The sequence below is a fragment of the Leptonotus elevatus genome, chromosome 1, assembly GCF_054856555.1.
Source record: "Leptonotus elevatus isolate MCC_2025b chromosome 1, RoL_Lele_1.0, whole genome shotgun sequence".
Lineage (NCBI taxonomy): Eukaryota > Metazoa > Chordata > Actinopteri > Syngnathiformes > Syngnathidae > Leptonotus > Leptonotus elevatus.
Genome location: NC_141239.1, coordinates 8,606,295 through 8,620,518, shown reverse-complemented (window position 1 = coordinate 8,620,518; position 14,224 = coordinate 8,606,295). Strand labels below are relative to the sequence as shown.

General features: G+C 37.0%; 1 protein-coding gene and 1 long non-coding RNA gene across 3 annotated transcripts; one reads left to right on the top strand and one right to left on the bottom strand.

Moving 5' to 3' along the window:
* Positions 1–739: 739 nt before the first annotated feature.
* LOC147180593 (uncharacterized) lies at positions 740–4,550 on the bottom strand. The gene is made up of 2 exons (XR_015097226.1): positions 4,304–4,550; positions 740–1,436 (listed from the first exon to the last, which is right to left on the bottom strand). It is a non-coding gene; the product is annotated as an uncharacterized LOC147180593 (long non-coding RNA).
* Positions 899–1,912, top strand: LOC147180594 (uncharacterized). 2 transcript variants are annotated; one of them, XM_086096375.1, is made up of 4 exons: positions 899–1,104; positions 1,209–1,266; positions 1,346–1,462; positions 1,611–1,912. In XM_086096375.1, exons 1-4 carry the CDS (start codon positions 1,027–1,029, stop codon positions 1,703–1,705), a joined length of 348 nt encoding a protein of 115 aa, XP_085952501.1. In that variant the 5' UTR covers positions 899–1,026; the 3' UTR covers positions 1,706–1,912. The 2 variants fall into 2 exon arrangements, 1 of the variants encoding a protein (XP_085952501.1); XR_015097222.1 differs by having other exon boundaries at positions 1,072–1,135; positions 1,611–1,908.
* Positions 4,551–14,224: the final 9,674 nt, after the last annotated feature.

Here is a 14,224-nt window from a genome sequence, read left to right as displayed (position 1 = left end):
GAAGGACTACATAAATCAGTGAAACAATTTTTGTCAATATGATGAAATCAGAGAATTTGGACAACTTTAAATTAAAAAAATTCTATTTAATTAAATTAAACACACGAAATATTGGTTCCGGCATCTTCCACCTCACGCAAATGTGTGTGTGTTTTTTAAATTGCTGTACAAAGTATTTTGGTGTTAATATCGACTTAAACGGTGAAATCCGACTTAAATCGAAATTCGGGTTACATCGAACTGAACTCGTCCGTAACTCGAGGACTCCTTGTACTTGATTATTAAAATAGTTGTCGATTCATTTGATAATCAATTCATTTTTGACAAAACTAAACTCTAGCAAATTGGATAAACTCTGACAATCTGAAACAAACAATCTGCGTTGTAGCCAATTTACATGTGTGCTGTGTTGTGTGTTGTATGTGTGAGTGTTGGTGAGGCACTAATTGGTTGCTATGGATACCTGCACACCTTGTTGGTGTTTAAATAAATACATTTTTCAAACGTACTTTTATGGCAGACATAATTTTTTATTTTTTTTACATTTGAGCAATTAATGACTTCAAAGGAAAATTTATCTGAGGTGCATTGAAATGATTAAAGTCATTTAAAACGATTAATTCACAAAAATAATCGATCTTTTGGAACGTTCGAAACATCTCCCCACAGCGACATCTCAATGTGAAGCAAGCATTAAAATAGCATTTATCATCCACTGATGCCATCACACCACAACAAAAAAGGTAAGGCATTTTTTATTGTTTAAATACTGTACAGGGTGTAAATGTAAAAAAATATATATATATATATATATATATAAATTAAAATAGGAATATTCAGTTTTTCACAAATCCAAGGTAGCAACCCTAAAAACATGTCTTCTTTAAAAAGTCCCATACACAGTTGCTTCCCATCTTCTAGGGTGTTGTCCTTTTCAAGTGTTCACCTCATTAATAATCTTCATTTGGGCAGATTGTGAGAACATTTTTGGATAAAAGTCTGACTGTGTAAAGACGATGAGTAAATATGAGCAGGTATAAAAGAAGGAATGACAACAAGCTGGTATCACTGACTGTGAGAAATCGCAAACTACAAGTCACCAAGGTAGCTTTGAGCTAACGTTACCCGATTGCAGGTTAAACCATTTAATTATATTGAAACTTTTGGGAGAAGTGTGGCCTGTTAAGTGCCCCATTTTTCTCTCACAGAAAAACACAATGAAGGTTCTATTGTTGGCTTTAAGCGTTGCCCTGCTCTTCGCAGTCGGTGAGCATGCCTCCACTGATTGAATATGACATTTTTGTTGTTGTTGTTGTTGTTGCTGATTTGCTCTTTCTTTCCTCAGGTGACGGTTTGAAGTGCTATCATCGCATCCATGGACGAGATTGGGGACCGGATGAGATCACTGTGCAGGAGTGTGAAGTAGGTCAAGGTGTCTGTGGAATGATCGTATTCAAGTATGGTAAGTGATTCCACGTAATACATTACATTAGAAGCTTGGAACGCAAACGGTTGTTTTAGTTGGTCCAATATGTGGCCAAAAATGCTAAATTATTTTCATTATACTAAGTGTGGTAATAATCTTTATACTCTTTGCTTTTCTCTGTCAGGTTTCGCGTCACAGGAATGCATGAGTGAATATGAATGCTCTTGGCATAATACATGGTGCTGCTCCACCGACTTGTGCAACATTTGGCCGTGTTGAGGGCAATCGCTTATTCTTGCAATGGCGAAAGCTCCATCAGGAAGCATCTCCTGTCTTACATAACCATACCAAAATTGTCTGTATAACTCTTTCAGCTTCCTGTTTTGTAATATAAACTTGAAACTGAATTAAAAATTGTCTGACATTATTAAAAAAAAAAATCTTACTTGAGCATTTATTTGGTGACATTTTTAACTGGGTATTAAACTGACGGTTCAATATCTTTACATAATATCAGACAGGTTTCCTTTATTTGTATGCCTATTTCAGTATATATATATATATATATATATATATCAGATCTCGCCATGTTCTTTGTTTTTAAATATGTCAAGCAGAACCTTGGACTTTCTTTGACACGTATAATTTTGCTTTTATGATACCTCAAACATGACTTGGTTGTTATATTTTGAATCAAACTATAAAACAAAAATAAGATGGCCATTAAAAAAAACTAACTAAAATAATGGCAAAGAATAACTAATGACTAAAAAGAAGAAAGTAGACAATATTAAAGAAGAAAATATTTCAGCTTCTCATGAAGTGAGCCCACAAGGGGTTTTTTTCATAATTTTTCTTTTTAAATAGTTGTCTTTTATAAGGGCAACATGTACTTTGTAATTATTTGTTTTATGCTTGTAAGCAGTTGCCATTGTCATATCAAGACTTTTTCTTTTTTGTGTGCAAAACCTCATGTCATGCTTAATGTTATCCTAAGGGAGTTGCACCAGACGTTAAGGCACGTATGAGCTGCTAGCTAGCTTTAGCCTTTGAGCGCCAGTTGAAAATTACACTATTGTACTGAAAACTGTATCAGAAATATATCATAAAATGAAAACTGTGTACCTTAACGTTTTACGAGAAAAAAATAAATGTAAATGACCCACCCAAAAAAATAAGAATACAAACTCATGTACACTAGATTGTGAGTATCTTAAAGCTAGCATCACAGTGGTACTGATGAAAAACACAATTGGTCTGTAACGCCGACCCCTAAAATGTACATTAACTTTGTGGAGCAATAAATGATTGATTGATTTATTTATTTATTTATTTTAAAGTATGTAAGATAAGTAATTTTTTATCTGATTAATTTTCTTCTTAAGATTTGGGAATTTTCGTGAGGTTCAGTGACTGAATTTATGTCGCACTGTTATTGTGATGAGAATCATTCAAATATGAGAGTAAACATTCATAATTACAGGAATAAAAAAATACACATGTTGGCATTGGTCTGTATTCTATATTGATTACAGTGGACCCGAAATGGAGTCAAATCTGTATACAACTGTGGGGAGTGGAATTTAACCCCCCCCCCCCCAAAAAAATATATTTTAAAATAAACAAATAAACAAACTAATAAATAAATAAATATACAAATACACGGGGTGGGGGCAAGCCACCCAAAAACAACAACAGCAACCTACAACCAACCTAACTCAACAATAATTGTGTTCCCCACTACAGGCCTGCTAAAAGTAACACAAAAATAAACCAGAAACTGATGTATTATTTTTTGTTTAAAAAAAGAAAAAAACAACTGCACAGCAATGTGCAAAATTACGACGGCGTATTAGGGCCACGTAGTAATATAATTTTTTTTTAGAGGGCGGGGGCAATATTCAGAGAAAAAAAAAATCTTCACTTCATTCGCAAATAAAAATTCTCACAAATTTGCTACTTTATAAAGTGGCAAATTTGCGACTTTGTGCCATTTAATAAAATCAATGTTATCATTCATGTTTTAATTATTTAATTAAATTTAATAGCAGCTTTTATTTTATTATCCTGTTCACACATTAGTTTTACATTTTTCAGATGTCACTTGAAATATGTATCCGCGCCTTGTCCTCCAGCATCTGACAAATATTTGGTATTCATCCAGATTAGCATTAGTGAGATTTAGTTGGCATTAGAAGGTTGTGTTCTTTTGCCAAATCTTCATTCAAGTCTTTCAACTGCCTCACCCATCTCAGCGTTCACAGTTCCCAAGGTGTTAAGGTCAATGTTGAACCCTGTCCAAAGCTAGATTTGAACTTGGATCTGGGTCTACGGGATTTTAAAAAGATACAGTAATACACAACATGGTATAAAGAATTCATATATGAGCTTTATTCTCTGGACCGGCATGACCTCATCACCGTTCAGAATTCACACACATATACTTGTCCTGTAGGATACAATATATTAATCAACTGGATGAAATTGTTCCAGGTCAAATAAAAGGTGCAGTATAAGTGCAGTATCCAAGCCTGTGACACATCCCTTCCGTTTCCACCAGGGTGCGACACATAAATATAATAAATAAATACAATTTATTTAGATGGTTACCGCCGCAGCCGCAGGTTGTAAAAAAGAAAATTGAATCACTAATTTATAGCGCATTTCATACACAAATATGCTTTACATCGTATGTTTGGGAAAGGATAGCATAGTTCTTATTCGGGATTTAAAAGCATTTACACTTTATTGTTATGTTTTGAATCTTTATTAATTCACTCTGATAATAAAGGAAACAAGCAAATAGAGGAGATAGATAGATAGTTAGTGACATCAACTGCAAAATGAACTTTTATCCCAGTCACAAGTTTAACTCACATTATGGTTGTAGGCTAGCAGGCTAGCTAGCAAGAAGCTACAGCGCGTAGCATGTCGCCGGACTATCAGCTCAAACTTTCGCTCCAAAGTAAGTTCCAGTGAATACCGGTCGCCATTTCCTCCTCCCGTCCGTGAAGCTTTTTCAAACTGCCCGCGGGTGGAGGACTCGACTCCTCAGTTCGTTCGTTCCCACCTCCCCGACTTGTAGCAACGGTTACACTCGCGCGGGCGTGCACGCGCTCGCTCTCGCGAGCGAGAGTGCCCGCGGGTGGAGGACTCGACTAGTCAGTTCGTTCTCGCGAGCGAGCTCTCTTTCTCTCTCTCTCTCTCTCTCTCCCTCTCTCTCTCTCTGTCGAGCGGGGGCGTATAAGCGCTCGCTCTCGCTCTCCCTCTTTCTAAGAAATTTGTGTTATCTCCATTTTTTTCTTCCCCCAAGCAGTATTCAAGACATTTGAAAGGTAATTGTACATGTTTACAGTAACTCTAATAGTGCTGTCACTATCAAATATTTTTAGAATTGATTAATCAATTGATTATTCAATCGATTAATCAACTAATCATATTCATTTTAATTTTGCATTAAAGTGTATTACAAAAAAAAAATCCCTCTGATTACTGTTTATTAATCGGTGATTGGTGTTTATTTCGTACGTCGTATTCATATAGTGATTCAAAAAAAGGGGGATTGATGTTGTACTATGTTACCGGTTTGGTTACTGTTTTCCAAAGTAAAAACAGATGTTTGCAAATGTTTTATTTTCATTAAACACAGAAGATAATCAGCCTTCTTTCATGAAGGACTACATAAATCAGTGAAACAATTTTTGTCAATATGATGAAATCAGAGAATTTGGACAACTTTAAATTAAAAAATTCTATTTAATTAAATTAAACACACGAAATATTGGTTCCGGCATCTTCCACCTCACGCAAATGTGTGTGTGTTTTTTAAATTGCTGTACAAAGTATTTTGGTGTTAATATCGACTTAAACGGTGAAATCCGACTTAAATCGAAATTCGGGTTACATCGAACTGAACTCGTCCGTAACTCGAGGACTCCTTGTACTTGATTATTAAAATAGTTGTCGATTCATTTGATAATCAATTCATTTTTGACAAAACTAAACTGTAGCAAATTGGATAAACTCTGACAATCTGAAACAAACAATCTGCGTTGTAGCCAATTTACATGTGTGCTGTGTTGTGTGTTGTATGTGTGAGTGTTGGTGAGGCACTAATTGGTTGCTATGGATACCTGCACACCTTGTTGGTGTTTAAATAAATACATTTTTCAAACGTACTTTTATGGCAGACATAATTTTTTATTTTTTTTACATTTGAGCAATTAATGACTTCAAAGGAAAATTTATCTGAGGTGCATTGAAATGATTAAAGTCATTTGAAACGATTAATTCACAAAAATAATCGATCTTTTGGAACGTTCGAAACATCTCCCCACAGCGACATCTCAATGTAAAGCAAGCATTAAAATAGCATTTATCATCCACTGATGCCATCACACCACAACAAAAAAGGTAAGGCATTTTTTATTGTTTAAATACTGTACAGGGTGTAAATGTAAAAAAAAATATATATATATATATATATATATATATATATATATATATATATATATATATATATAAATTAAAATAGGAATTTTCTGTTTTTGGAGCTTGGGAACGGATTAATTGCATTTACATTATTTCCTATGGGAAAAAATGTTTCGGAGGTTGAACAATTCTGACTTTTAACACTTCACAGGAACGAATTATATTCAAACTCCGAGGTACCACTGTACTCAGCCAGCAAGCCATTCATTCACCTTCAGGCGGCACCAAAAGAGTTAATGCCAGTGCAGCTCAAGGATCCAAATGATCAATTTAATCACCCATCTACAGGAGACATTAAACCCGTCATGTTAATATAATATTAGTCCTCGTAGGGGTTGAGCTCAGACAGGTAAGGTGTGGCAAGAACACACAAGGAGCTACTTTTGAAGTGTTGAGCTCATTAACAATAATTATCAGGATGGACGTCAAATTAAATATTTGACAAGATACTTGAGGACAAAGGGCGGCACATCTTTCAAATGAGTTAATGTGTAAACATCAAAAGAGTGGCTATAAAAAAGTGACTAATAAAAAATTGGTATCATTGAACAGCACAAACCAAAACGTCCCAGTAAACAAGGTAAGCTATGTAGACGTACTTTTCTACGTTCTAGACACACACGAAAGCCAGTTTTAATGTATCCTCACAAGTTTCTTACCGTTTGAGCCGTTCATCCACATGACGGCGCGGTTTCGGAGCTTGAAACCGATTACTTTTGAAAGCGGGCTCCAGAGTGGAACGATTTCAAAACGCGCACCGCACCAGGAAGCACCAAGATGGCGGACGAGTAAGTTACGCCGTGAGTAGCTCCGGTTTTGGGCCGTAACTTTTCGTATCAAAACTTGTTATACTTCACCTGAAATTCAAGATGAACATTAATGCAAGTGCTAAATCGGCAACAAAGAAGCCTCCGGTGCTACCGACTTTGAAAACACCACAGAAATCATTGAAGTGTGGTGAACACAACTACTGTGCAATGGAGGTGGCTTCTGAGACAAAACGCAACTCCGCTGCTTCAAATCCAAGTAAGACACCGACGGATAAGAAAGCTAAGCCAAATGAAACGGTCAAGTTTCACAAATGCCATTTTTAATGCAATAATGGAGCCGACTAAGCGTGTGACTGGAATGGAAACACAGCTTGACGATATTCGAGAACAGAACAAGACAGAACGCGACTATGATTACTAATTTGACAAAGACCGTTCAATTGAATGCTGAGGAGTTCGAAGTAACTCAAAAGAAAGAAAGTGCTGGACTGTTTGTTTTTTGCAAGAGACTCATCCTTCAGACACGGATGTGACTTTTTGGGCAAATCGATGGGGAGACAAGATTCTGTTCAACGAGATCGGGAGGAGTGGCCGCGTGCTTCGATAACTTTCCGGGAGAAATTCGAACCCACCGGACTGATGCAGAGGAACACTGGTTGACAAGGCGTGACAAAAGTAGAAGGTGTGTTTCTCATAATAACAAATGTGTATGGATACAACAATGATAAGCAAAATAGAGCAATGTTAGAAAATGTATCAAATACTATCAGGGAATTTAAAGCTTAATATCCCATTAACTCATTCACTTCATTCATAGCTCTGCATATGATTGGTCATTTAAATAAATGTGAACGATTTGCCCTGAAAGAACAGCCTCTGCAATTATTATATAACGTAAAAGTTAAGACAGAAATAAAATACCTGGGGATTACTATAACAAAAGACAAAAAGATTTCTGAATAGATGAATATTTGTGTTAATATCAACAACTGCAAACTTGTTTTGAATCGATGGTTGCAAAGAGATATTTTCAATTTTGGGGAGAATATTGTTTACCAAGATGGATAGTCTTTCAAGATGAATACACCCAGCGTATTCCCTTTCCGTACCACACAAATTGATTAAAATAATTGATCCCATAAACTTCCATTTCCTTTGGAAAAATAAACATCATTATATAGGCAAAAACTAACATGATCAAAAATGAGGAAGATGGAGGAGGAAACGCCAGATTTTGATTCTATGAATGGTATATTCAAACTTAAATGGCTGAAATTGTTACTCTATTTGGCATTACATACACAAAATCTGCAAAATCTTTAAGGTTTATGGATCAGAAAAATGCCCATGCTTTTTATTTATTTTTTTGAATGACTTTGATTTAATTTAAAATATTTGTGGGATCCTTTTCTTTTTGACATTTTGTAACAATGCCCCTTGTTCTGTGTTTGTTTGCTCTTTTTTTGTCTGTGTATGTATATATATTTCTTGAAGCTTTATGTAATTGACTTGATTGTAACATTATACGGTGCTTCATTTGTTTGTATTGTATTTGAGGTGTGTTGAATAAAAAAAAACTCCTCCAGTGATGACGTAATGGTCGCAGCTCGATGACGACGCATTGTCGCAGATTGATGACGTATGCGTTGAAATGAATTAATTTATGATAGGTTATTTGGTAAAATTTAGTTCAAACTTTATTATTTAATTTTTCGTTATTTGATGCTTGTTGGATTTGGTCTACTAAATTATGCCCATTTTCTTTTTAAGTCCCAGCTTCTGGATTGAAATCTTGGAAGTGGAACCGACAACAGCGAGTTTGCTTGTTAATTTTTGATTTTTCTCACAGCACTGTGATTTATGAATCCCACAGATGTTACTCTTTGTAATGTATTTTGCTGTGTTTTTACAAGCCCCACTAATCTGTAGAGGAGGTGGGGTTGATTAGCATTTTGAGAATAATTCTCGGTTGGCTTAAATCTAGGAGTATTGTCATTTTTTGTTGCTTTTGATTATAAAACGTTTGTTTTACTCGTTGAAGGGGCAGATATTTGGAAGTTTTGTGTGATTTGTAACCTGGAATAGATTAATTAGGTTGTCTTTAGTCTATTTTTTTTTCTTTCTCTCTTCTTTGACCCACAGTCCTCACACTGCGGTGTCTCCAATTACATCTGCTTGCGCGTATTTACATTGTGTGGACGTGGCGAGGGCTCTGTTTTACATCACAATCTCCTGCCTCAAAGGCTTTTGTCTTTTACGACTTTGTGTGGGGTTTTATGGTGGCTGGCAGGAAATGCCACATGTGGTGCCTGAGGTTTATTTGACAGACCCCGATCTGATGACCCTTATTTATGGGCCACAGGTTGTGTGTCTGGTGATCTTATCTTTACGGTTTGAAAAAGATCAGTGGATCTTTGTCAAAAGGAGGGTGTGTATACAGGAAAGTTCATGTTTAAGAAATTAACCAATGTAGACGAATTAGTAGATTAAAAAATGAAAAGGTTTTGAAGTGATAATCCACAGTCTGAATGTGAAGAAATCTACAAAAGAGGATCAAGCTGTGGCAGAAAAGTAAGTTTGAAGTGGAGACAATAATGAAGCATATCGCAAAATGAAGGTAATTATATTATATTATATCTTTTATCTCAGAAACAATTGAAAAATGTAATGTTTGGAGCCCAGTGTTTGCAAAAGATTATATATGATATGAATATATATGGGCCTCTCCCCAGGGTGTTCACGTTCCGGCCGGAGTGATTTCCCTGGGTTGAGATTCACATTCATGCAAATTTAGAACAGTAAATATCGTGGTAAAACATTACCTAATATTATATGAAACCCATTTGAAAAATAAATATTTTTTTGTTGTATGCGTGAGTGGGCAAGTGTCAGTCAACTCAATCAAAGGCTGGGTTCTACTTCACTGTCACACAAATAGATCTTTTCCTGTTCCAACAGCGCAGGACCTACGGATCTTAATCAAATAACAGTTACTAATCACAGCTAACAAAAATTATCAGGTGTTTTTTCTCCAAATAAAATTTATGTGAGTTTATGAGAGACTAAATGAAAATTTTCGCTCTCAGGAGGTGAGGGAGAGGTTATCCGGAGTTCAAAGGAGGGGGAGACGACATTCCACATCTTATCTACACGGCCCGCCGGATCCGTCCCACGCTCAGCAATCTCACCACCTGATGATCATCAATCTCACCACCCCCGACTGGGAAAACAACGTCTACTGATCCAGTGTCCAGCTGCCCCTATTGGGGACATCATTCCACAATGATTGAGTCACATTTGCAGGCAATCTACCCTGGGGTTCTGCAAAAAGCTGACAACGTCATTTTCTCATTCAACAAAGAACAAACTAGAGATGGCTTCAAAGTGGGAACGCATCTGCTGCTGCATCGCGACACTCTTTCTTGAACAACAACATTTCGTGTTAAGCCTCACACATGCTATGCTTATTCCACTAAAAAATCTATTAATGTATCAAATTGTTCTTTAATGCCATATGACTGCTAAACTACCTCCTCTCCTGCTAAAGGGATGTTTTAATAACTACTTCCCCCACACAACCATTGCTTAATGTCGCGCGTGCCGTTTGCGATGATGAAGATCCCCGCTGGAAATTTTCTGTAAAATTAATTAATTATTCTGTATGTTGGATTTTGTCAAGTCCAAAAGATGGATTGAAATGAATTAATTTAATTATAACTGTTTGATTTATAATAGTGGACAAAATTGCTTTAATTTACTCAGTATGTCTCTGAGGGAGAATTTAAGGTGATGTGGGGGTGTAAAGCGAATGTGTTAAATAGATTCCTTTGTCTTTACAAAACCAGTTGAGCAAGAGGGTTTTTTTTCTCTTCACATTACTGAGAGCAGTAAGGTTTGCTCTGAAAACAACATCATTGTAGGAGGGGGAAGTTTGGTGAGTGTATTGATGTATCATGTGACTGTCTGGGAAGGAGAAGAATGGCTGAGGATTGGACGAAGAAGACGGAGAGGGGTTTGAAGAATCAGGGGAGGATACTAGTGATTTGCTCAGGGGAGGAACGACACACATGCGGGGAAACAATGGCGGCGTTTGGTCGTCTCCATGTGTCCATAAGCTTATGTGAAAATAAATCCTGATTTCACCGATCTCATTGTCTGAGTTTTATAATCAACATTGTGAACACGGGAAAACAAAGAAACGTTTTCTAACAGCGTCAATTCTCGCGTGACTGCGCGCGAACCGTCAGTCTGTCAACAACAATGGCGGATAGCCGTGTCGTAGTCATTTTGCGCAGTCTCCTTAGCTTGTTTATGCTTTTGCAGCAACATATTTTGCATCTTTATTCCCACCTTCAACAAGCGGTGTTGTATTTAAATCGACCGCCAATGTCACTTCTCTTGTGTTCGTCTTTTTCACGTTGTTTGTTCTGTAGATTGTGTTGGAAAATTGTTCTTTGTTTTCCCGTGTTCATAATGTTGATTATCAAACTTAGACAATGAGATCGGTGAAATCAGGATTTATTTTTACATAAACTTATGGACACATAAGATCGGCTGAATTCCGCCATTGTTTTCCCTCATGTGTGATGCTCCTCCTCTTGTCCCAAAAACTAGTATCCTTTCGTGACTGTTCAAACTGAATTCAAACTTACTTTTTTTGTCCCAGCTTGATCCTCCTCTGTAGATTTATCACATTCAGAATCACTTACAGTCAGTTGGGGTACAGGCCGATACCCCGGCACCTTTTAATTTTTTAATCTACTAATTCGTCTACATTAATGAATTACTTAAACATGAACTATCATATCCTTCCGTGACTCTTCAAACCCCTCCTCTGTCTTCTTCGGCCAATCCTCTCCTTCTCAGACAGTCACATGATACATCAATACACGTCACCAAACTTCCCCCTCTTGTTTCAAGATAAAGATTTACGTTATTTTCAGAGCCACAAGAGATGTTCCTTCTCGCCTCTTGTCCAACTGATTTTGTAAAGACAAAGGAATCTATTTAACACATTCGCTTCAACCCCCCACATCACCTTGAATTCTAATACAGAGACATACTGAGTAAATTAAAGCAGTTATGTCCACTTCTAAATAGTAATATTATAAATCAAACAGTTATAATTAAATTAATACACTTTAATCCTCCTTTTGGACTCGAAAGAGTCCAATTATAGAATTAATTCATATTTCACAGAAAAATTCCAGCGGGGATCTTTATCATCTTAAACAGCAAGCGCAACAATAAGCAATGGTTGTGTGGAGGAAGTAGTCATTATCATTAGAATAAGAAACAGGCCCTTTAGCAGGAGAGGAGGTAGTTTAGCAGTCATATGGTATTAAAGAACAATTTGATACATTAAAAGATTTTTCAGTGGAATAAGCATAGCATATGTGAGGCTTAACACGAAATGTTGTTGTCGTTCAAGAAAGAGTGTCGCGGTGCATCGGCAGATGGAGATATGTTCCCGCTTTGAAGTCATCTGGAGATTAAGTTCGTAAATGTGACTCAATTGTTGTGGAATGAAGCCTTGGACAGGGTCAGCTGATATGTTTTCCCGGTCTGAGGTGGTGAGATTGATGAGCGTGGGATGGATCCGGCGGCCTTGTAAACCAGTTGTGGAATGATGTCTCCCACTCCTTTGGACAGTTGAACTCCAGATAACCTCTCCCTCACCTCCTGGCATCCAGACCCTCTGGGTGCAAAACATTTTCATTTAGTCACTTATAAACATACATATTCTTTATTTTGAAAGAGCATCTGGTAGTTTTTGTTAGTTGGGATTAGTAAATGTTATTTGATTAAGATCCGTAGGTCCTGTGCTGTTGGAACAGGAAAAGGTCTATTTGTGTGACATTGAAATAGAGCCCAGCCTTTGACTGAGTTTAATGACATTCGCACATTCATTAATACAACAGAAAGAGCTTGTAAATATTTATTTTTCAAATGGGTTCCATCGTCTGATCAAAATTTTTCTAGGAAACCCATATACTAGTATGTAATATTTTACCACGATATTTACTGTTCTAGATTTGCATGAATGTGCCTTTAGCCATTCTGAAAGGAATATTCTCTCTTTTGCAAACACTGGGCTCCAAACATTACATTTTTCAATTGTTTCTGAGATAAAATATATAATATAATTACCTTCATTTGGCGATATGCTTCATTATTGTCTCCTCTTCAAACTTACTTTTTCTGTCCCAGCTTGATCCTCCTCTGTAGATTTATCACATTCAGAATCACTTACAGTCAGTTGGGTTACAGGCCGATACCCCGGCACCTTTTAATGTTTTAATCTACTAATTTGTCTACATTAATTCATTTCTTAAACATGAACTATCATGTGTACACACCCTCCTTTTGACAAAGATCCACTCTGATCTTTTCAAACACGTATGGTATTTCAAAGGGAGGACTTCGTAGCTCATAAATAAGGAATACCAGACCATAGCTTTCCGCAAAAGACGTCGTAAATAACACAAGCCTTTAAATCAGGCGATTGTGAGCCAAACGAGAGAGAGCTTCAGGTCACTGCAATTAAAATGAGCACAAGCAGATACAATTTGAGACACTGGTATTTGAGGACTTTGGGGTCAGGGAAAAATAGAGTTTGCCACATTAATCTATTTCAGGTTACGAATTACACGAAACTTACAAATATCTACCTTCTCAACGGGTAAAATAAACGTATTATAATTAGAGCCGAAAATAACACAACACTCCTACTTTGAGCAAACCGTCAATTATTCCTAAAATACTAATCAACCCCACCTCTTCTACATAGTAGTGGGTCATATAAAACACAACAGTAATACAAAAACCTGCAAACTCGCTGTTATTTGTTAAATTCCCATTGTACCAATTCAGAAATTGATGCTCCCAAGAAAATAGGCAAAAATTTAGTAGGCTAAACCCAATAATCATCAAGTAACGGAAAATAGAGTAATTAAGATTGAAATAAATTTTACCAATCATCCTATTTCAAATTCACATATGTTGTTTTCAATTTCTTGAAATACCTTGCTATAGATCACATCTCCCCATCCGACACATTAAAATGCCTTGCATACAACCAGTTTACCATATCAATGACCGGAGGTGTCGCATCCCAGATGAGACCATAAGCTTTGAGTAGTCAATGTTCAGTCCTGGCCAGCAGATGGCAGGGCGGCGGATGTTTCAGGCAAAGTTCAAAGCAGGCATTGAGATGTTCACTGCAGTCAAAACAGCCGAAGGGGAGATGTCTCTGTAACGAGGCTTGTGCACAGTCACTGGGCATTGTGGAATTGAGCACCATCATTGTCGGTAGGCACAGGGGAATGCCTTTGTTGCGGCGTGAAGCTCTTTGACCTCTGCCACGTCCACCCACACGCTGGAGGTTACTGTCTGCAATCGTGGACCCGATGACACATTTCGGCCATCCCAGGAGCGCACCTGACCAATGAATGCACCTGCCTGATCCAATGCACTCAACCGACAGACAGAGGAAGATGAGATCATAGCAAGATAGTTCACTTCCTGCTTTCTCAAA